The sequence below is a fragment of the Haliotis rubra genome, unplaced genomic scaffold (genome assembly GCF_003918875.1).
Source record: "Haliotis rubra isolate DU_JTF1 unplaced genomic scaffold, ASM391887v1 Scf427, whole genome shotgun sequence".
In the NCBI taxonomy this organism is placed as follows: Eukaryota; Metazoa; Mollusca; class Gastropoda; order Lepetellida; family Haliotidae; genus Haliotis; species Haliotis rubra.
This window is the reverse complement of record NW_025767110.1, coordinates 820,934-845,470: the sequence shown is the minus strand read 5'-3', so window position 1 is coordinate 845,470 and position 24,537 is coordinate 820,934. Positions and strand designations below refer to the sequence as shown.

Genomic DNA, 24,537 nt, shown 5'->3' with positions numbered 1-24,537 from the left:
ATCTGACAAGCCATCCTAAAACGTGAATATGTAAACAGTTAACTGCTTGGACACGTGTGTTGAGTGTACGTGAGGATATTTCCGATTATATTTAGTCGGTGATCAGTTGATATGGAGCATCATTTGATCTGATGTACGGTTGTTCACAGGGCCACTTTTCCTGTTGCTGTCCCTGTTCAGTGCTAGGCAGATGCTCTCGGTTTATGACCTCAACACTGCACCGTAGCGTTGTGTGCAGATAAGAGCGATATAGTATCACGACCTTCACAACCACCTGGATATCACACAGGCCACATGTTTGCGGTAGACATTACTCAGTCCCCCTTGGGGCTGTTCTCTTTCTTCATCATAGTCTCAGCCATTAAACTGACTGCCCTCAGTTGGCTGAGGAAGAAGAGGGGTGAGATGTTTGAATGTGTGGGCCGGGTGCATGCTCTGTACACCTTCCCAGTCAAGTCATGTGGAGCCATTGAGTGCCAGGAAGCTGAAGCTACTCAGCTGGGATTCAGTTACCGGGGACTTTTGGACAGGTAACTTAAAGTGACAGTATAAACTGAAGTAGGCTACACATGAAAGTGTTACACTCGCACAGTGGTGAGTGAGTGAGTTTAGTTTTACGCCGCACTCAGCAATGCTCCAGTTGCGACGACCTGTAAATAATCGAGTCTGGACCAGACAATCCAGTGATCAACAGCAATGAGCATCGATCTACACAGCTGGGATACGATGATATGTGTCAACCACTCGATCCCATTAGTCGCCTCTTACGACAAGCATGGGTTATTGAAGATCAATTCTAACCCGGATCTTCACGGGTTTACACTCTCACGGGATGAGTGGTTGGTACAAGTAAGAGGGGGGCATCTGAGAGGGACAGTGGTAACACATATCATCATTTTGTGTTTATTGCAAATAAACTAGATAATGCATCCAGCGATGGGGATAGTGGTGGCCATGTTACAAGATGTTGAATGTGGATCACGCTGGTAGTACACAACTAAACGACAGGTGTCACCAAGTCAGTTTGACAAGTGTCCTGAAACACCTCTTGATGACATTCACGTGTCCTTGATGTCAGGTTTGGGTGTTGTTAAACATGCTGGCAAGGATATATGAGTCATACCTGAAGTGGTGCCAATAGATGTGCGAAAACCTTCAGAAAAACCTAGGGAAAACCTTCAGAGCAATGCACTGTGCAGCAGCGCCGCCCACAGTGATACCAGAATGGTCATATGTTCATGTTTCTGTCCATGGGATGCAGCAGAACACCTCACTTTCATACAGTTTTATCAAATGATTGATTTGGCTGCAAGTACACTGTAAAGCAGTTTTCATAGTACTTTCATGTTCACAAGACCTCCAGATTTGCAGTTCCAAGCAGGCAGGTATTCCGTCTGGTAATGTAGGGATGACGGCGTCCCCAGCAGGCAGGTATTCCGTCTGGTAATATAGGGATGACGGCGTCCCCAGCAGGCAGGTATTCCGTCTGGTAATGTAGGGATGACGGTGTCCCCAGCAGGCAGGTATTCCGTCGGGTAATGTAGGGATGACGGTGTCCCCAGCAGGCAGGTATTCCGTCTGGTAATATAGGGATGACGGCGTCCCCAGCAGGCAGGTATTCCGTCTGGTAATATAGGGATGACGGCGTCCCCAGCAGGCAGGTATTCCGTCGGGTAATGTAGGGATGACGGCGTCCCCAGCAGGCAGGTATTCCGTCTGGTAATATAGGGATGACGGTGTCCCCAGCAGGCAGGTATACCGCCTGGTAATATAGGGATTACGGCGAGCAGGATGTGCGGCTCGGGATGGAGCTGGTAGTCGGGTCATTATTTTGTCATTTCAAGAACATATTGGTAATTCGCGATCTATAGGCATTCAGAAGGTATGAATATACAAACGGCCGACACATAGATGTATACAACACCACGAGTGTTGGTGTATTATTACTATGGTTTGATAAGTTCTCAACATAAATCATTTGGTATATGCAGACACTGGATGGTGATCAAAGATGGGTACATGTGCAACATGAAAACTGAGACCCGGCTGATGCTCATCTCAACCACTCCACTTGGTAACGGGGACTTGCGGCTCGACGCGCCCAACATGCCCAGCCTGGCGCTTTACATGGCCGACTTTACCAATGTTATATCATGCAGGTGAGTAACTAACCAGGACAGAGCGGCGAACACGGCCTACCGACCCGGTAGCTCGACTCCTTGCTAATTTAGTAACACGGCCAGATTTCTTATCTTCCAGAATCTATGGTGTCAACATGGACGTCATCGACTGCGGAGACGTGGCTGCCTCCTGGCTTAACACCTTCCTCGGCTACGACAACCTGCGTCTTGTGCATTCCCTAATTATCTAACCAAGAGAGACGCCGCCGACAAGGTGTTCTCCTGGACTAATAACAGCCGTGAGGGAGACATGGTAAGTTGACAACTCTCTAGAACGTGTAGCTGGCAAGGTGCTCTCCTGGACTAATAACAGCCGTAAGGGAGACATGGTAAGTTGACGACACTCCAGAACGTGTAGCTGGCAAGGTGTTCTCCTGGACTAATAACACCTGTGAGGGAGACATGGTAAGTTGACGACACTCTAGAACGTGTAGCTGGCAAGGTGTTCTCCTGGACTAATAACACCTGTGAGGGGGACATGGTAAGTTGACGACACTCTAGAACGTGTAGCTGGCAAGGTGTTCTCCTGGACTAATAACAGCCGTGAGGGAGACATGGTAAGTTGACAACTCTCTAGAACGTGTAGCTGGCAAGGTGCTCTCCTGGACTAATAACAGCCGTAAGGGAGACATTGGAAGTTGACGTCACTCCAGAACGTGTAGCTGGCAAGGTGTTCTCCTGGACTAATAACACCTGTGAGGGAGACATGGTAAGTTGACGACACTCTAGAACGTGTAGCTGGAAAGGTGTTCTCCTGGACTAATAACAGCCGTGAGGGAGACATGGTAAGTTGACGACACTCTAGAACGTGTAGCTGGCAAGGTGTTCTCCTGGACTAATAACACCTGTGAGGGGGACATGGTAAGTTGACGATACTCTAGAACGTGTAGCTGGCAAGGTGTTCTCCTGGACTAATAACAGCCGTAAGGGAGACATGGTAAGTTGACGACTCTCTAGAACGTGTAGCTGGCAAGGTGTTCTCCTGGACTAATAACAGCCGAGGGGAGACATGGTAAGTTGACAACTCTCGAGCGTGTAGCTGGCAAGGTGTTCTCCTGGACTAATAACAGCCGTAAGGGAGACATGGTAAGTTGACGACACTCCAGAACGTGTAGCTTGCAAGGTGTTCTCCTGGACTAATCACACCTGTGAGGGAGACATGGTAAGTTGACGACACTCTAGAACGTGTAGCTGGCAAGGTGTTCTCCTGGACTAATAACACCTGTGAGGGAGACATGGTAAGTTGACGACACTCTAGAACGTGTAGCTGGCAAGGTGTTCTCCTGGACTAATAACAGCCGTGAGGGAGACATGGTAAGTTGACAACTCTCTAGAACGTGTAGCTGGCAAGGTGTTCTCCTGGACTAATAACAGCCGTGAGGGAGACATGGTAAGTTGACGACTCTCTAGAACGTGTAGCTGGCAAGGTGTTCCCCTGGACTAATAACAGCCGTGAGGGAGACATGGTAAGTTGACAACTCTCTAGAACGTGTAGCTGGCAAGGTGTTCTCCTGGACTAATAACATCCGTGAGGGGGACATGGTAAGTTGACGACACTCTAGAACGTGTAGCTGGCAAAGTGTTCTCCTGGACTAATAACAGCCGTAAGGGAGACATGGTAAGTTGATGACTCTCTAGAACGTGTAGCTGGAAAGGTGTTCTCCTGGACTAATACCACCTGTGAGGGAGACATTGGACGTTGACGACTCTCTAGAACGTGTAGCTGGCAAGGTGTTCTCCTGGACTAATAACAGCCGTGAGGGAGACATGGTAAGTTGACGACACTCTAGAACGTGTAGCTGGCAAGGTGTTCTCCTGGACTAATAACACCTGTGAGGGGGACATGGTAAGTTGACGATACTCTAGAACGTGTAGCTGGCAAGGTGTTCTCCTGGACTAATAACAGCCGTAAGGGAGACATGGTAAGTTGACGACTCTCTAGAACGTGTAGCTGGCAAGGTGTTCTCCTGGACTAATAACAGCCGTGAGGGAGACATGGTAAGTTGACGACACTCTAGAACGTGTAGCTGGCAAGGTGTTGTCCTGGACTAATAACAGCCGTGAGGGAGACATGGTAAGTTGACAACTCTCTAGAACGTGTAGCTGGCAAGGTGCTCTCCTGGACTAATAACAGCCGTAAGGGAGACATGGGAAGTTGACGTCACTCCAGAACGTGTAGCTGGCAAGGTGTTCTCCTGGACTAATAACACCTGTGAGGGAGACATGGTAAGTTGACGACACTCTAGAACGTGTAGCTGGAAAGGTGTTCTCCTGGACTAATAACAGCCGTGAGGGGAGACATGGTAAGTTGACGACACTCTAGAACGTGTAGCTGGCAAGGTGTTCTCCTGGACTAATAACACCTGTGAGGGGACATGGTAAGTTGACGATACTCTAGAACGTGTAGCTGGCAAGGTGTTCTCCTGGACTAATAACAGCCGTAAGGGAGACATGGTAAGTTGACGACTCTCTAGAACGTGTAGCTGGCAAGGTGTTCTCCTGGACTAATAACAGCCGTGAGGGAGACATGGTAAGTTGACAACTCTCGAGAACGTGTAGCTGGCAAGGTGTTCTCCTGGACTAATAACAGCCGTAAGGGAGACATGGTAAGTTGACGACACTCCAGAACGTGTAGCTTGCAAGGTGTTCTCCTGGACTAATCACACCTGTGAGGGAGACATGGTAAGTTGACGACACTCTAGAACGTGTAGCTGGCAAGGTGTTCTCCTGGACTAATAACACCTGTGAGGGAGACATGGTAAGTTGACGACACTCTAGAACGTGTAGCTGGCAAGGTGTTCTCCTGGACTAATAACAGCCGTGAGGGGAGACATGGTAAGTTGACAACTCTCTAGAACGTGTAGCTGGCAAGGTGTTCTCCTGGACTAATAACAGCCGTGAGGGAGACATGGTAAGTTGACGACTCTCTAGAACGTGTAGCTGGCAAGGTGTTCCCCTGGACTAATAACAGCCGTGAGGGAGACATGGTAAGTTGACAACTCTCTAGAACGTGTACCTGGTAAGGTGTTCTCCTGGACTAATAACATCCGTGAGGGGGACATGGTAAGTTGACGACACTCTAGAACGTGTAGCTGGCAAAGTGTTCTCCTGGACTAATAACAGCCGTGAGGGAGACATGGTAAGTTGACGACTCTCTAGAACGTGTAGCTGGCAAGGTGTTCTCCTGGACTAATAACAGTGAGGAGACATGGTAAGTTGACAACTCTCTAGAACGTGTAGCTGGCAAGGTGTTCTCCTGGACTAATAACAGCCGTAAAGGGAGACATGGTAAGTTGATGACTCTCTAGAACGTGTAGCTGGAAAGGTGTTCTCCTGGACTAATACCACCTGTGAGGGAGACATTGGACGTTGACGACTCTCTAGAACGTGTAGCTGGCAAGGTGTTCTCCTGGACTAATAACAGCCGTGAGGGAGACATGGTAAATTGACGACGCTCTAGAACGTGTAGCTGGCAAGGTGTTCTCCTGGACTAATAACAGCCGTGAGGGAGACATGGTAAGTTGACGACTCTCTAGAACGTGTAGCTTGCAAGGTGTTCCCCTGGACTAATAACAGCCGTGAGGGAGACATGGTAAGTTGACGACTCTCTAGAACGTGTAGCTGGCAAAGGTGTTCTCCTGGACTAATAACAGCCGTAAAGGGAGACATGGTAAGTTGACGACTCTCTAGAACGTGTAGCTGGCAAGGTGTTCTCCTGGACTAATAACACCTGTGAGGGAGACATGGTAAGTTGACGACTCTCTAGAACGTGTAGCTGGCAAGGTGTTCTCCTGGACTAATAACAGCCGTGAGGGAGACATGGTAAGTTGACGACACTCTAGAACGTGTAGCTGGCAAGGTGTTCTCCTGGACTAATAACACCTGTGAGGGGGACATGGTAAGTTGACGACACTCTAGAACGTGTAGCTGGCAAGGTGTTCTCCTGGACTAATAACAGCCGTGAGGGAGACATGGTAAGTTGACGACTCTCTAGAACGTGTAGCTGGCAAGGTGTTCTCCTGGACTAATAACAGCCGTGAGGGAGACATGGTAAGTTGACAACTCTCGAGAACGTGTAGCTGGCAAGGTGTTCTCCTGGACTAATAACAGCCGTGAGGGAGACATGGTAAGTTGACGACTCTCTAGAACGTGTAGCTGGCAAGGTGTTCCCCTGGACTAATAACACCTGTGAGGGAGACATGGTAAGTTGACGACACTCTAGAACGTGTAGCTGGCAAGGTGTTCTCCTGGACTAATAACACCCGTGAGGGGGACATGGTAAGTTGACGACACTCTAGAACGTGTAGCTGGCAAAGTGTTCTCCTGGACTAATAACAGCCGTGAGGGAGACATGGTAAGTTGACGACTCTCTAGAACGTGTAGCTGGCAAGGTGTTGTCCTGGACTAATAACAGCCGTGAGGGAGACATGGTAAGTTGACAACTCTCTAGAACGTGTAGCTGGCAAGGTGTTCTCCTGGACTAATAACAGCCGTAAGGGAGACATGGTAAGTTGATGACTCTCTAGAACGTGTAGCTGGAAAGGTGTTCTCCTGGACTAATACCACCTGTGAGGGAGACATTGGACGTTGACGACTCTCTAGAACGTGTAGCTGGCAAGGTGTTCTCCTGGACTAATAACAGCCGTGAGGGAGACATGGTAAATTGACGACGCTCTAGAACGTGTAGCTGGCAAGGTGTTCTCCTGGACTAATAACAGCCGTGAGGGAGACATGGTAAGTTGACGACTCTCTAGAACGTGTAGCTTGCAAGGTGTTCCCCTGGACTAATAACAGCCGTGAGGGAGACATGGTAAGTTGACGACTCTCTAGAACGTGTAGCTGGCAAGGTGTTCTCCTGGACTAATAACAGCCGTAAGGGAGACATGGTAAGTTGACGACTCTCTAGAACGTGTAGCTGGCAAGGTGTTCTCCTGGACTAATAACACCTGTGAGGGAGACATGGTAAGTTGACGACTCTCTAGAACGTGTAGCTGGCAAGGTGTTCTCCTGGACTAATAACAGCCGTGAGGGAGACATGGTAAGTTGACGACTCTCTAGAACGTGTAGCTGGCAAGGTGTTCCCCTGGACTAATAACATCCGTGAGGGAGACATGGTAAGTTGACGACTCTCTAGAACGTGTAGCTGGCAAGGTGTTCTCCTGGACTAATAACATCCGTGAGGGAGACATGGTAAGTTGACAACTCTCTAGAACGTGTAGCTTGCAAGGTGTTCTCCTGGACTAATAACAGCCGTGAGGGAGACATGGTAAGTTGACGACTCTCTAGAACGTGTAGCTGGCAAGGTGCTCTCCTGGACTAATAACAGCCGTGAGGGAGACATGGTAAGTTGACGACTCTCTAGAACGTGTAGCTGGCAAGGTGTTCTCCTGGACTAATAACAGCCGTGAAGGAGACATGGTAAGTTGACAACTCTCTAGAACGTGTAGCTGGCAAGGTGTTCTCCTGGACTAATAACAGCCGTGAGGGAGACATGGTAAGTTGACGACACTCTAGAACGTGTAGCTGGCAAGGTGTTGTCCTGGACTAATAACAGCCGTGAGGGAGACATGGTAAGTTGACGACACTCCAGAACGTGTAGCTGGCAAGGTGTTCTCCTGGACTAATAACAGCCGTGAGGGGATCTTTCTCAAACGCCAAAAAGTGATATTTCTCTATTACTGGAAAATGCCAAAATGTCGAAATTGTTGTGTTCAGTGTGAAAATGAGTACACACCACACGCACACTAACACATACACACTAACACATACACACTAACACATACACACTAACACATACACACTAACACATACACACTAACACATACACACGCCCCATTCCATATACGAACAGTAGAATGATAGATTTCTTTGTACAAGCTGGTTACTGGATCGGCCAGGGATGGCATGATTACTAGCCGTTCACGGGGTTGGAGGACGCTAAGCACTAACAGCTAGCACAACTTTGAAACCTCGTGTTTCTCATACCATTATAAACCGGTCTAAGATTAAAACTATATAACGTAGGTAGTGTGGTCAATATGTTCTTCGAGATGTATATGTTTAGAAACAGTAAGAAGTGTCGTAAAATACTTATAGTTCAACTCCAAAATGTCAAGATAATATTTAGAAATCTGCCTGTCTCGCAACTTCCTATGTTATGTAATGGTGAACCCGATAGCTTCCTATGTTATGTAAGGGTGAACCCGATTGCTTCCTATGTTATGTAAGGGTAAGGGTGAACCTGATAACTTCCTATGTTATGTAAGGGTGAACCCGATAGCTTCCTATGTGTTATGTAAGGGTAAGGGTGAACCCGATAGCTTCCTATGTTAAGTAAGGCTGAACTCGATAGCTTCCTATGTTATGTAGGGGTGAACCTGATAGCTTCCTATGTTAAGTAAGGGTGAACCTGATAGCTTCCTATGTTAAGTAAGGCTAAGGGTGAACCCGATAGCTTCCTATGTTATGTAAGGGTGAACCCGATAGCTTCCTATGTTGTGTAATGGTGAACCCGATAGCTTCCTATGTTAAGTAAGGGTGAACCCGATAGCTTCCTATATTATGTAAGGGTGAGGGTGAACCCGATAGCTTCCTATGTTATTTAAAGGTGAACCCGATAGCTTCCTATGTTAAGTAAGGGTGAACTCGATAGCTTCCTATGTTATGCAGGGGTGAACCTGATAGCTTCCTATGTCAAGTAAGGGTGAACCCGATAGCTTCTATGCTATGTAGGGGTGAAGCCGATAGCTTCCTATGTTATGTAAGGGTAAGGGTGAACCCTATAGCTTCCTATGTTATGTAAGGGTAAGGGTGAAGCCGATAGCTTCCTATGTTATGTAAGGGTAAGGGTGAAGCCGATAGCTTCCTATGTTATGTAAGGGTAAGGGTGAACCCGATAGCTTCCTATGTAATGTAAGGGTAGGGATGAACCCAATAGCTTCCTATGTTAAGTAAGGGTGAACCCGATAGCTTCCTATGTTATGTAAGGGTAAGGGTGAACCTGATAGCTTCCTATGTTATGTAGGGGTGAACCTGATAGCTTCCTATGTTAAGTAAGGGTGAACCCGATAGCTTCCTATGTTAAGTAAGGGTGAACCCGATAGCTTCCTATGTTAAGTAAGGGTGAACCTGATAGCTTCCTATGTTATGAAGGGTGAACCCGATAGCTTCCTATGTTATGTAAGGGTAAGGGTGAACCCGATAGCTTCCTATGTTATGTAAGGGTGAAGGGTGAACCCGATAAGGGCTGAACCCGATAGCTTCCTATGTTATGTAAGGGTAAGGGTGAACCCGATAGCTTCCTATGTTATGTAATGTTATGTAAGGGTGAACCCGATAGCTTCCTATGTTATGTAAGGGTAAGGATGAACCCGATAGCTTCCTATGATTAAGTAAGGGTGAACCCGATAGCTTCCTATGTTATGTAAGGGTGAACCCGATAGCTTCCTATGTTATGTAAGGGTAAGGGTGAACCCGATAGCTTCCTATGTTATGTAAGGGTGAACCCGATAGCTTCCTATGTTATGTAAGGGTAAGGGTGAACCCGATAGCTTCCTATGTTATGTAAGGGGTGAACCCGATAGCTTCCTATATTAAGGGTATAAAGGGTGAACCCGATAGCTTCCTTATGTTAAGGTAGGGTGAACCCGATAGCTTCCTATGTAATGGGTGAACCCGATAGCTTCCTATGTTATAAGGGTGAACCCGATAGCTTCCTATGTTATGTAGGGTAAGGGTGAACCCGATAGCTTCCTATGTATGTATAGTAGTGGTAGGGGTGAACCCGATAGCTTCCTATGTTATGTAATGGGGTAGGGGTGAACCCGATAGCTTCCTATGTTATGTAAGGGTAAGGGTGAACCCGATAGCTTCCTATGTTATGTAAGGGTGAACCCGATACCCGATATGTTATGGGAAGGGTGAACCCGATAGCTTCCTATGTTATGTAAGGGTAAGGGTGAACCCGATAGCTTCCTATGTTAAGTAAGGGTGAACCCGATAGCTTCCTATGTTATGTAAGGGTGAACCCGATAGCTTCCTATGTTAAGGATTATGTAGGGTAAGTAAGGGTGAACCCGATAGCTTCCTATGTTATGTAAGGGTGAACCCGATAGCTTCCTATGTTATGTAAGGGTAAGGGTGAACCTGATAGCTTCCTATGTTATGTAGGGGTGAACCTGATAGCTTCCTATGTTACGTAAGGGTAAGGATGAACCCGATAGCTTCCTGTGTTAAGTAAGGGTGAACCCGATAGCTTCCTATGTTATGTAAGGGTGAACCCGATAGCTTCCTATGTTATGTAAGGGTGAGGGTGAACCTGATAGCTTCCTATGTTATGTAAGGGTGAACCCGATAGCTTCCTATGTTGTGTAAGGGTGAACCCGATAGCTTCCTATGTTATGTAGGGGTGAACCTGATAGCTTCCTATGTTATTTAAGGGTAAGGGTGAACCCGATAGCTTCCTATGTTAAATAAGGGTGAACCCGATAGCTTCCTATGTTGTGTAAGGGTGAACCCGATAGCTTCCTATGTTAAGTAGGGTGAACCCGATAGCTTCCTATATTATGTAAGGGTGAGGGTGAACCCGATAGCTTCCTATGTTATTTAAAGGTGAACCCGATAGCTTCCTATGTTAAGTAAGGGTGAACTCGATAGCTTCCTATGTTATGCAGGGGTGAACCTGATAGCTTCCTATGTTAAGTAAGGGTGAACCCGATAGCTTCCTATGTTATGTAAGGGTAAGGGTGAACCCGATAGCTTCCTATGTTATGTAAGGGTAAGGGTGAACCCGATAGCTTCCTATGTTATGTAAGGGTAAGGGTGAACCCGATAGCTTCCTATGTTATGTAAGGGTGAACCCGATACCTTCCTATGTTATATAAGGGTGAGGGTGAACCCTATAGCTTCCTATGTTATTTAAGGGTGAACCCGATAGCTTCCTATGTAATGTAATGGTAAGGATGAACCCAATAGCTTCCTATGTTAAGTAAGGGTGAACCCGATAGCTTCCTATGTTAAGTCAGGGTGAACCCGATAGCTTCCTATGTTATGTAAGGGTAAGGGTGAACCCGATAGCTTCCTATATTAAGTAAGGGTGAACCCGATAGCTTCCTTTGTTAAGTAAGGGTGAACCCGATAGCTTCCTATGTTATGAAGGGTGAACCCGATAGCTTCCTATGTTATGTAAGGGTAAGGGTGAACCCGATAGCTTTCTTTGTTATGTAAGGGTAAGGGTGAACCCGATAGCTTCCTTTGTTATGTAAGGGTAAGGGTGAACCCGATAGCTTCCTATGTTATGTAAGGGTGAACCCGATAGCTTCCTATGTTATGTAAGGGTAAGGATGAACCCGATAGCTTCCTATGTTAAGTAAGGGTGAACCCGATAGCTTCCTATGTTATGTAAGGGTGAACCCGATAGCTTCCTATGTTATGTAAGGGTAAGGGTGAACCCGATAGCTTCCTATATTAAGTAAGGGTGAACCCGATAGCTTCCTATGTTATGTAAGGGTAAGGGTGAACCTGATAGCTTCCTATGTTATGTAGGGGTGAACCTGATAGCTTCCTATGTTACGTAAGGGTAAGGGTGGGAACCTGATAGCCCGTTAAGGGTAAGGGTGAACCCGATAGCTTCCTGTGTTAAGTAAGGGTAAGGGTGAACCCGATAGCTTCCTATGTTATGTAAGGGTGAACCCGATAGCTTCCTATGTTATGTAAGGGTGAGGGTGAACCCGATAGCTTCCTATGTTATGTAAGGGTGAACCCGATAGCTTCCTATGTTGTGTAAGGGTGAACCCGATAGCTTCCTATGTTATGTAGGGGTGAACCTGATAGCTTCCTATGTTATTTAAGGGTAAGGGTGAACCCGATAGCTTCCTATGTTAAATAAGGGTGAACCCGATAGCTTCCTATGTTGTGTAAGGGTGAACCCGATAGCTTCCTATGTTAAGTAGGGGTGAACCCGATAGCTTCCTATATTATGTAAGGGTGAGGGTGAACCCGATAGCTTCCTATGTTATAGCTTCCTTTGTTATGTAAAGGTGAACCCGATAGCTTCCTATGTTAAGTAAGGGTGAACTCGATAGCTTCCTATGTTATGCAGGGGTGAACCTGATAGCTTCCTATGTTAAGTAAGGGTGAACCCGATAGCTTCCTATGTTATGTAAGGGTGAACCCGATAGCTTCCTATGTTATGTAAGGGTAAGGGTGAACCCGATAGCTTCCTATGTTATGTAAAGGTAAGGGTGAAGCCGATAGCTTCCTATGTTATGTAAGGGTAAGGGTGAACCCGATAGCTTCCTATATTAAGTAAGGGTGAACCCGATAGCTTCCTATGTTAGGGTAAGGGTGAACCCGATAGCTTCCTATGTTATGTAAGGGGTGATGGCTTCCTATGTTACGATAATGGGTAAGGTGAACCCGATAGCTTCCTATGTCAAGTAAGGGTGAACCCGATAGCTTGCTATGTTATGTAAGGGTGAACCCGATAGCTTCCTATGTTATGTAAGGGTAAGGGTGAACCCGATAGCTTCCTATATCAAGTAAGGGTGAACCCGATAGCTTCCTATGTTATGTAAGGGTGAACCCGATAGCTTCCTATGTTACGTAAGGGTAAGGATGAACCCGATAGCTTCCTATGTTAAGTAAGGGTGAACCCGATAGCTTCCTATGTTATGTAAGGGTGAACCTGATAGCTTCCTATGTTATGTAAGGGTAAGGGTGAACCCGATAGCTTCCTATGTAAAGGGTGGGGTGAAGCCGGGTATGTAGGGATGAACCCGATAGCTTCCTATGTTAACTGTAGGTGAGGGTGAACCCGATAGCTCCTATGTTATGTAAGGGTAGCTTGCTGGTGTAAGGTGAACCCGATAGCTTCCCATGTTATGTAAGGGTAAGGGTGAACCGGATAGGGTATATCAAGTAAGGGTGAACCTGATAGCTTCCTATTTTATGTAGGGGTGATCTCGATAGCTTCCTATGTTATGTAAGGGTAAGGGTGAACCCGATAACTTCCTATGTTATGTAAGGGTAAGTGTGAACCCGATAGCTTCCTATGTTATGTAAGGGTAAGGGTGAACCCGATAGCTTCCTATGTTATGTAAGGGTAAGGGTGAACCCGATAGCTTCCTATGTTATGTAAGGGTAACGGTGAACCCGATAGCTCCTATGTTATGTAAGGGTGAACCCGATAGCTTCCTATGTTATTGTAACAGCGGTATCACGTCATGATTTGAAAACAGACGAATAGTTGTAAGGGGTTCAGGGGTTTATTGTCTTGGATTAGGTGATAAAACCCTTGAAATAAAACATAAATATCTCAAATTACTGGTATACAGCAACAAGTACATAGTAAACATATAATTACATTTAATATTTTCTGCACACTACAAGGGTTACTCAATTGAAGTATAAATATAAGCCTATCTTACAAATTACAGTCATACAGATGAAAATCTGATATGTAACATAACATTGAGAACATAACCCATGCAATTACTAACCTCGTCTCAGGGACGCAGGTAATCCACAGTCTACTGGTAAACAACCAGTGGCAAATGAGTGCTTCAAAGACCTAATATAATAAAATAACACAATTAAATACAATCTATATTACACACACGCACACGCACACGCACACGCACACGCACACTCTTTCTCATGTCATCCATAATATGTACCTAATCTACAATGTATACACTATAGTCTATATTAACCAAACGTGTAATAATTATAATACATAACAGTGTGTCATGATATTAAGCATATAAAATATTTACATCATATCATCATGTAGATGATATTACAGCACATAATATATTTCAGACATATGATTAAAATGATAAACTAACTAGACTAAAACATCATATCCTAACCTCCTTATGATAATATACATACAAAGACATCTAAAGTAACTTACCCCAATAGGTGCAGTGCTGCGATATAGCAGTCAGAGTTGAAATTGTTGCAGTCAAGAGAGTTGAAATTGTAGCAGTGACCAGGAAAAAGAATGTTGGGGTACGTGAAACTCCAGATCTGGTCACATGCTCTAGAAACAATAGCAAATCAATCACTGGCCAAGCCGTGGCTGGACCAGGAGTCTGAAGTAAAATAGAACCCAATGCAGGCTTACATAACTTAACCTACGGATTAGTAGAGTGCTGTGTTAATTCAAAGGGTTGTTATATTGCTTAACTAAATGATATACTTAGGTTTAAAATACACAATATTTACATTCTGCTACATTATGTAGGGGTGAAACACGTCAAGTCACTGATTTCCTTCAGGTTTAACTGTATCAATGGAAGAGGGGGTTATCATCCGACTTTTGACGGAAACAACATGTTTAAATCTGTGTTTGATATCATGCATAAAAGTGCATTTCGACAGCAAACGTATTACCTTCTAATTAATCATTATTCTCCAACCAGTTCTGTATCATGAAGTACCTAACTAATGAAGAGTTGGTTCATCCGCGACTCTTAACAGGAAAATGTACAACTTCACACCCGGAATATGATCTTGCTTTTCTACAAAAAAAACTCATACCCGGAATAAGATCTTACTGGGATACAGTAAAAACTCATACCCGGGATAGGATCTTACTGGGGTACAGTAAAACCTCATACCCGGGATAGGATCTTACTGGGATAAAGTAAAACCTCATACCCGGAATAAGATCTTACTGGGATACAGTAAAACCTCATACCCGGAATAAGATCTTACTGGGATACAGTAAAACCTCATACCCGGAATAAGATCTTACTGGGCTACAGTAAAACCTCACACCCGGGATAGGATCTTACTGGGATACAGTAAAAACTCATACCCGAAATAAGATCTTACTGGGATACAGTAAAAACTCATACCCGGAATAAGATCTTACTGGGATACAGTAAAAACTCATACCCGGGATAGGATCTTACTGGGATACAGTAAAAACTCATACCCGGGATAGGATCTTACTAGGATACAGTTAAACCTCATACCGGAATAAGATCTTACTGGGATACAGTAAAAACTCATACCCGGAATAAGATCTTACTGGGATACAGTAAAAACTCATACCCGGAATAAGATCTTGCTGTTCTACAGTAAAAACTCATACCCGAAATAAGATCTTACTGGGATACAGTAAAAACTCATACCCGGAATAAGATCTTACTGGGATACAGTAAAACCTCATACCCGGGATAGGATCTTACTGGGATACAGTAAAAACTCATACCCAGGATAGGATCTTACTAGGATACAGTTAAACCTCATACCTGGAATAAGATCTTGCTCGGATACAGTAAAAACTCATACCCGGAATAAGATCTTACTGGGATACAGTAAAAACTCATACCCGGAATAAGATCTTGCTGTTCTACAGAAAAAACTCATACCCGGGATAGGATCTTACTGGGATACAGTAAAACCTCATACCCGGAATAAGATCTTACTGGGATACAGTAAAACCTCATACCCGGAATAAGATCTTACTGGGATACAGTAAAACCTCATACCCGGAATAAGATCTTACTGGGCTACAGTAAAACCTCACACCCGGGATAGGATCTTACTGGGATACAGTAAAAACTCATACCCGAAATAAGATCTTACTGGGATACAGGAAAAACTCATACCCGGAATAAGATCTTACTGGGATACAGTAAAAACCCATACCCGGGATAGGATCTTACTGGGATACAGTAAAACCTCATACCCGGAATAAGATCTTACTGGGATACAGTAAAAACTCATACCCGGAATAAGATCTTACTGGGATACAGGAAAAACTCATACCCGGAATAAGATCTTACTGGGATACAGTAAAAACCCATACCCGGGATAGGATCTTACTGGGATACAGTAAAACCTCATACCCGGAATAAGATACTGGGATACAGTAAAACTCATACCCGGAATAAGATCTTACTGGGATACAGTAAAACTCATACCCGGAATAAGATCTTACTGGGATACAGTAAAACTCATACCCGGAATAAGATCTTACTGGGATACAGTAAAACTCATACCCGAAATAAGATCTTGCTGTTCTACAGTAAAAACTCATACCCGGAATAAGATCTTGCTGTTCTACAGTAAAACTCATACCCCGGAATAAGATCTTGCTGTTCTACAGTAAAACTCATACCCGGAATAAGATCTTGCTGTTCTACAGTAAAACACATACCCGGAATAAGATCTTGCTGTTCAGTAAAACAGTAAAAACTCATACAGTAAAAACCATACCCGGAATAGATCTTGATCTTACTGGGATACAGTAAAAACTCATACCCGGAATAAGATCTTGCTGTTCTACAGTAAAAGCTCATACCCGGGATAGGATCTTACTGGGATACAATAAAAACTCATACCCGAAATAAGATCTTGCTGTTCTACAGTAAAAACTCATACCCGGAATAAGATCTTGCTGTTCTACAGTAAAAACACATACCCGGAATAAGATCTTGCTGTTCTACAGTAAAAACTCATACCCGGGATAAGATCTTACTGGGATACAGTAAAACACATCATAAGATCTTGCTGGGATACAGTAAAACTCATACCGGATAGGATCTTACTGGGATACAGTTAAAACTCATACCCGGAATAAGATCTTGCTGGGATACAGTAAAAACTCATACCCGGAATAAGATCTTGCTGTTCTACAGTAAAACTCATACCCGGAATAAGATCTTGCTGTTCTACAGTAAAACTCATACCCGGAATAGATCTTGCTGTTCTACAGTAAAACTCATACCCGGAATAAGATCTTGCTGTTCTACAGTAAAACTCATACCCGGAATAAGATCTTGCTGTTCTACAGTAAAAACTCATACCCGGAATAAGATCTTACTGGGATACAGTAAAAACTCATACCCGGGATAGGATCTTACTGGGATACAGTAAAACTCATACCCGGGATAGGATCTTACTGGGATACAGTAAAACCTCATACCTGGAATAAGATCTTACTGGGATACAGTAAAAACTCATACCCGGAATAAGATCTTGCTGTTCTACAGTAAAAACTCATACCCGGAATAAGATCTTGCTGTTCTACAGTAAAAACTCATACCCGGGATAGGATCTTACTGGGATACAGTAAAACTCATACCCGGAATAAGATCTTACTGGGATACAGTAAAACTCATACCCGGAATAAGATCTTGCTGTTCTACAGTAAAAACTCATACCCGGAATAAGATCTTACTGGGATACAGTAAAAACTCATACCCGGAATAAGATCTTGCTGTTCTACAGTAAAAACTCATACCCGGAATAAGATCTTGCTGTTCTACAGTAAAAACTCATACCCGGAATAAGATCTTGCTGTTCTACAGTAAAAACTCATACCCGGGATAGGATCTTACTGGGATACAGTAAAAACTCATACCCGGAATAAGATCTTACTGGGATACAGTAAAAACTCATACCCGGAATAAGACTCTGTTCTACAGTAAAACTCAATAAGATCTTACTGGGATACAGTAAAACCTCATACCCGGAATAAGATCTTACTGGGATACAGTAAAACCTCATACCCGGAATAAGATCTTACTGGGATACAGTAAAACCTCATACCCGGGATAGGATCTTACTGGGATACAGTAAAACCTCATACCCGGAATAAGATCTTACTGGGATACAGTAAAAACTCATACCCGGAATAAGATCTTACTGGGATACAGTAAAAACTCATACCCGGAATAAGATCTTGCTGTTCTACAGTAAAACTCATACCCGGGATAGGATCTTACTGGGATACAGTAAAAACTCATACCCGGAATAAGATCTTGCTGTTCTACAGTAAAAACTCATACCCGGAATAAGATCTTACTGGGATACAGTAAAAACTCATACCCGGAATAAGATCTTGCTGTTCTACAGTAAAAACTCATACCCGGAATAAGATCTTGCTGTTCTACAGTAAAAACACATACCCGGAATAAGATCTTGCTGTTCTACAGTAAAAACTCATACCCGGAATAAGATCTTGCTGTTCTACAGTAAAAACACATACCCGGAATAAGATCTTGCTGTTCTACAGTAAAAACTCATACCCAGGATAGGATCTTACTGGGATACAATAAAAACTCATACCCGAAATAAGATCTTGCTGTTCTACAGTAAAAACTCATACCCGGAATAAGATCTTGCTGTTCTACAGTAAAAACACATACCCGGAATAAGATCTTGCTGTTCTACAGTAAAAACTCATACCCGGAATAAGATCTTGCTGTTCTACAGTAAAAACACATACCCGGAATAAGATCTTGCTGTTCTACAGTAAAAACACATACCCGGAATAAGATCTTGCTGTTCTACAGTAAAAACACATACCCGGAATAAGATCTTGCTGTTCTACAGTAAAAACTCATACCCGGAATAAGATCTTGCTGTTCTACAGTAAAAACACATACCCGGAATAAGATCTTGCTGTTCTACAGTAAAAACTCATACCCGGGATAGGATCTTACTGGGATACAGTAAAAACTCATACCCGGGATAGGATCTTACTGGGATACAGTAAAACCTCATACCCGGGATAGGATCTTACTGGGATACAGTTAAACCTCATACCCGGAATAAGATCTTACTGGGATACAGTAAAAACTCATACCCGGAATAAGATCTTGCTGTTCTACAGTAAAAACTCATACCCGGGATAGGATCTTACTGGGATACAGTAAAAACTCATACCCGGGATAGGATCTTACTAGGATACAGTTAAACCTCATACCTGGAATAAGATCTTGCTGTTCTACAGTAAAAACTCATAGCCGGAATAAGATCTTGCTGTTCTACAGTAAAAACTCATACCCGGAATAAGATCTTGCTGTTCTACAGTAAAAACTCATACCCGGGATAGGATCTTACTGGGATACAGTAAAACCTCATACCCGGAATAAGATCTTACTGGGATACAGTAAAAACTCATACCCGGAATAAGATCTTGCTGTTCTACAGTAAAAACTCATACCCGGAATAAGATCTTACTGGGATACAGTAAAAACTCATGCCCGGAATAAGATCTTGCTGTTCTACAGTACAAACTCATACCCGGAATAAGATCTTGCTGTTCTACAGTAAAAACTCATACCCGGAATAAGATCTTGCTGTTCTACAGTAAAAACTCATACCCGGGATAGGATCTTACTAGGATACAGTAAAACCTCATACCCGGAATAAGATCTTACTGGGATACAGTAAAAACTCATACCCGGAATAAGATCTTACTGGGATACAGTAAAAACTCATACCCGGAATAGGATCTTACTGGGATACAGTAAAACCTCATACCCGGAATAAGATCTTACTGGGATACAGTAAAACCTCATACCCGGAATAGGATCTTACTGGGATACAGTAAAACCTCATACCCGGAATAAGATCTTACTGGGATACAGTAAAACCTCATACCCGGGAAAGGATCTTACTGGGATACAGTAAAACCTCATACTCGGAATACGATCTTGCTGTTCTACAGTAAAACCTCATACCCGGGATAGGATCTTACTGGGATACAGTAAAACCTCATACCCGGAATACGATCTTGCTGTTCTACAGTAAAAACTCATTCCCGGGATAGCATCTTACTGGGATACAGTAAAAACTCATACTCGGAATACGATCTTGCTGTTCTACAGTAAAAACTCATTCCCGGGATAGCATCTTACTGGGATACAGTAAAAACTCATACTCGGAATACGATCTTGCTGTTCTACAGTAAAAACTCATTCCCGGGATAGGATGTCACTCTTCCATATATTTTTAAACTGATTGTGTTTTATTGAAATATCGTGGAATCAAAGGTATTAACTCTAGACTGGGTGATCAGCTGCGGCGTTTCTGCAGAGAAGTATCGAGTTTCCAGAATAAATGCAAATTAAGTGTAAAACTTGTATGATGCATATGCGTCTGTCCCTGTTCAACAACATATAAGTAATGTGTAATAATCTAAATACTAACTATTCATGTAAGTGGAATGAGAGAGTGTTTGTAGGCAGACAGCCTAATATAACCTATGTTATACCTTCATGCATTTCAGACACGTATGTAAACAACCCAACTTTCCGTCTGATTCGTGAAGTCAGCTACACAATTATCTTTGCATTACTGATAAAAATATGAAAGTTGGAAATGCTCACATCACTAATCACTTCGTCTACAGATGTTCGTAAATGACTTCCTGAAGATGTTCGTTTTTATATGTTTGCATACTAGCGTTCCCTCTGAAATTCGAAGTCGTTAGTTATATTTCATGATTTGACCCAATCTGATGTTCAGACAGCGTTCAGCTACATGACGTCATACTTGATGACGTCAGCCAGTTCCCTCCATGACCTGAACCAGCGTCTAGACTCCCAGATTTCCATGCTCAACTTTAGACCCAACATCGCCATCGAAGGGACACCACCGTTTGATGAGGTCAGAACAGTTTAACAACTAAGTTTATTATCCTAAAAATGGACCTAAAACATCCATGCTACGTTTGTGACGCAAGTCTATGTAAAAGTAGGGAAGTTTCGTGTTCTCCTGGGGCGATGGGGTAGCCTAGTGGTTAAAGCGTTGGCTCTTCACGCCGAAGACCCGGGTTCGATTCCCCACATGGGCACAATGTGTTAAGCCCATTTCTGGTGTCCCCCGCCGTGATATTGCTGGAATATTGCTAAAAGCGGCGTAAAACTAAACTCAGTCAGTCAGTCAGTCGTGTTCTCCTATGAACCACCGACAACACGCTATGAGCCGGCAATACAACTTCCGTGATGATCATCCGCTGATCCTGTGACGCTCTCACTTTTACAGGACAACTGGCTGGAGGTCAAGATTGGAGACAATGTCATGATGAGGGTGGTTGACGTGTGTCGAAGGTGAGATGGGAGACAGTGTCAGTATGACGATAGGCCAACATGTGTCAGAGGTGAGATAGGGGACAGTGTCATGATGAGGGTGGTTGACGGGTGTCGAAGGTGAGATGGGAGACAGTGTCAGTATGACGATAGGCCAACATGTGTCCGAGATGAGATAGGAGACAGTGTCATGATGAGGGTGGTTGACGTGTGTCGAAGGTGAGATGGGAGACAGTGTCAGTATGACGATAGGCCAACATGTGTCCGAGATGAGATAGGAGACAGTGTCATGATGAGGGTGGTTGACGGGTGTCGAAGGTGAGATGGGAGAGAGTGTCAGATTTAAGATAGGCCAACATGTGTCCGAGATGAGATCGGAGGCAGTGTCATGATGAGGGTGGTTAATGGGTGTCGAAGGTGAGATGGGAGATAGTGTCAGTAAGACGATAGGCCAACATGTGTCCGAGATGAGATAGGAGGCAGTGTCATGATGAGGGTGGTTAATGGGTGTCGAAGGTGAGATGGGAGACAGTGTCAGTATGACGATAAGCCAACATGTGTCCGAGATGAGATAGGAGACAGTGTCATGATGAGGCTGGTTAACGGGTGTCGAAGGTGAGATGGGAGAGAGCGTCATATTTAAGATAGGCCAACATGTGTCCGAGATGAGATAGGAGACAGTGTCTTGATGAGGGTGGTCAACGGGTGTCGAAGGTGAGATGGGAGACAGTGTCAGTATGACGATAGGCCAACATGTGTCCGAGATGAGATAGGAGGCAGTGTCATGATGAGGGTGGTCAACGGCTGTCGAAGGTGAGATGGGAGACAGTGTCAGTATGACGATAGGCCAACATGTGTCCGAGATGAGATAGGAGACAGTGTCATGATGAGGGTGGTTGACGTGTGTCGAAGGTGAGATGGGAGACAGTGTCAGAGGGTGGTTGACGATAGGCCAACATGTGTCCGAGATGAGATAGGAGACAGTGTCATGATGAGGGTGGTTGACGTGTGCCGAAGGTGAGATGGGAGACAGTGTCAGTATGACGATAAGCCAACATGTGTCCGAGATGAGATAGGAGACAGTGTCATTATGAGGGTGGTTGACATGTGTCGAAGGTGAGATGGGAGAGAGCGTCAGATTTAAGATAGGCCAACATATGTCCGAGATGAGATCGGAGGCAGTGTCATGATGAGGGTGGTTAATGGGTGTCGAAGATGAGATAGGAGACAGTGTCAGTAAGACGATAGGCCAACATGTGTCCGAGATGAGATAGGAGGCAGTGTCATGATGAGGGTGGTTGACGAGTGTCGAAGGTGAGATGGGAGACAGTGTCAATTTGACGATAGGCCAACATGTGTCCGAGATGAGATAGGAGGCAGTGTCATGATGAGGGTGGTTAACGGGTGTCGAAGGTGAGATGGGAGAGAGTGTCAGTATTAAGATAGGCCAACATGTGTCCGAGATGAGATAGGGGACAGTGTCATTATGCGGGTGATTGACATGTGTCGAAGGTGAGATGGGAGAGAGCGTCAGATTTAAGATAGGCCAACATTTGTCCGAGATGAGATCGGAGGCAGTGTCATGATGAGGGTGGTTAATGGGTGTCGAAGATGAGATAGGAGACAGTGTCAGTAAGACGATAGGCCAGCATGTGTCCGAGATGAGATAGGAGACAGTGTCATGATGAGGGTGGTTAACGGGTGTCGAAGGTGAGATGGGAGAGAGCGTCAGATTTAATATTGGCCAACATGTGTCCGAGATGAGATAGGGGACAGTGTCATGATAAGGGTGGTCAACGGGTGTCGAAGGTGAGATGGGAGACAGTGTCAGTATGACGATAGGCCAACATGTGTCCGAGATGAGATAGGAGACAGTGTCATGATGATGGGGTGGTTAACGGGTGTCGAGAAGGTGAGGTGTCGAGGATGAGGAGAGCTTCAGATTTAAGATAGGCCAACATGTGTCCGAGATGAGATAGGGACAGTGTCATGATGAGGGTGGTTGACGGGTGTCGAAGGTGAGATGGGAGACAGTGTCAGTATGACGATAGGCCAACATGTGTCCGATGTGAGATCGGAGGCAGTGTCATGATGAGGGTGGTTAACGGGTGTCGAAGGTGAGATGGGAGACAGTGTCAGTATGACGATAGGCCAACGTTTACTGCATCCAGATGTCACTATTTCCAGGTGTCCGATCACCACCATTGACCCCACGACAGGGATAAAGGATCCCGACAGACAACCTCTAACAAAGCTGAAAACGTATGTATAACGTACTCCAGTCTTACTGGTCTAACGAAATCCAAAACTCAACACAAAAATATTATCTTATAATGGCATTACTGAGACTGTCAGTGTTTCCATGCCAAGAGCGATGTGCGACGTCCCCTTATGAGTGAAGAGGAAGTAACCCTAGAGACGTCAGTTTGATCCAATGAGCTTGGCCGGCCTCTACACATGCACCACTTCAGGATGAATGTACGAACTGTCACCTGGTGGTGGGCGATTAATATCACATTGGTGAACTCCTTAGAATGTTCTGTTTAGAGTGTGGCAACACTTTGAGTTAGATTAGCTAATGATACTTCGTGTTTGGACGTAACTGCTAACAAACCCTTGTACATGCCAAAACTTTCTGGTACTTCTGGTAATTCTTTAGAAACCGGAGTCTTTTTATCACACGCATACCTTCAAATTTAAGATTATCGTTCATCTGTAGAAACTGTAGGCAGATTATTTATCACGATGTCTTTGAATATACTTTTGTAAATCCTATGTCATTCCAGATACCGCTGCATTCCCCTTACGGCAGCGCTCCAGTGTTCGGGATTTACTGCGCCCTGGAGATGGGCGGGAGGGTGCAGGTGGGAGACAGGGTGTACGTCATGAGAGGTCACAGAATCAAACATCAGACCCTGTCCTTGTAGCAACAGTAGGGATGGGGGCGTAAACGACGTCCCACGTGCAACAGATACTTTAGTATATGCTTCTGTAAACAGAGGGTATACACAAAAGGAGCAACCAAAATACCTCCTCGAGTTCAACATGTTTTACATATACCATCACCACCATCTTCATAGAGATCATCACTGCTGATAAGACGCCCCACAACCGCTGCAGAAACTCATGGGTCACTGTGCGATTCGGAAACAGTTTTCCCGTCCGTAGTTTGGCACTTCGTTAGAGCTCCATCTGCATCGCCTCAATCAGCAGCAGCAACATCACCGTCGTCATGATCCATCGCATTTACAAGAAGGGAAGACGGAACCTGGATTTTAAACCCATACTATTTAAACAAGGCGTGTTTCATTTCCACCTCCTACTCTCAGTGTTTAGTTCATCCATTCAGATATTGTCTGGATCAAAGAGTTACAAGAAGTGATCATAATGACCAGTACCCGGATTTAACAAATCTTTATTACCAATTAAGAGACACTAAACCTTCGTGGTTCTGTTTCAATAGTTAATGGCGACATTTATCAGGGTTGTACAAAAGTGTGAGTAAACTATGATGAAGTGAT

General features: G+C 44.4%; 1 protein-coding gene across 1 annotated transcript; it reads left to right on the top strand.

The window, feature by feature from the left end:
* Positions 1–273: 273 nt before the first annotated feature.
* Positions 274–24,537, top strand: LOC124288842 (mitochondrial amidoxime-reducing component 1-like). Its single transcript, XM_046725397.1, is given in 9 exon segments — positions 274–530; positions 1,992–2,159; positions 2,260–2,350; positions 6,803–6,838; positions 20,454–20,594; positions 20,973–21,037; positions 23,204–23,278; positions 23,803–23,839; positions 23,842–24,537. Coding segments are annotated over 9 exon segments (951 nt in total). The 5' UTR covers positions 274–294; the 3' UTR covers positions 23,944–24,537.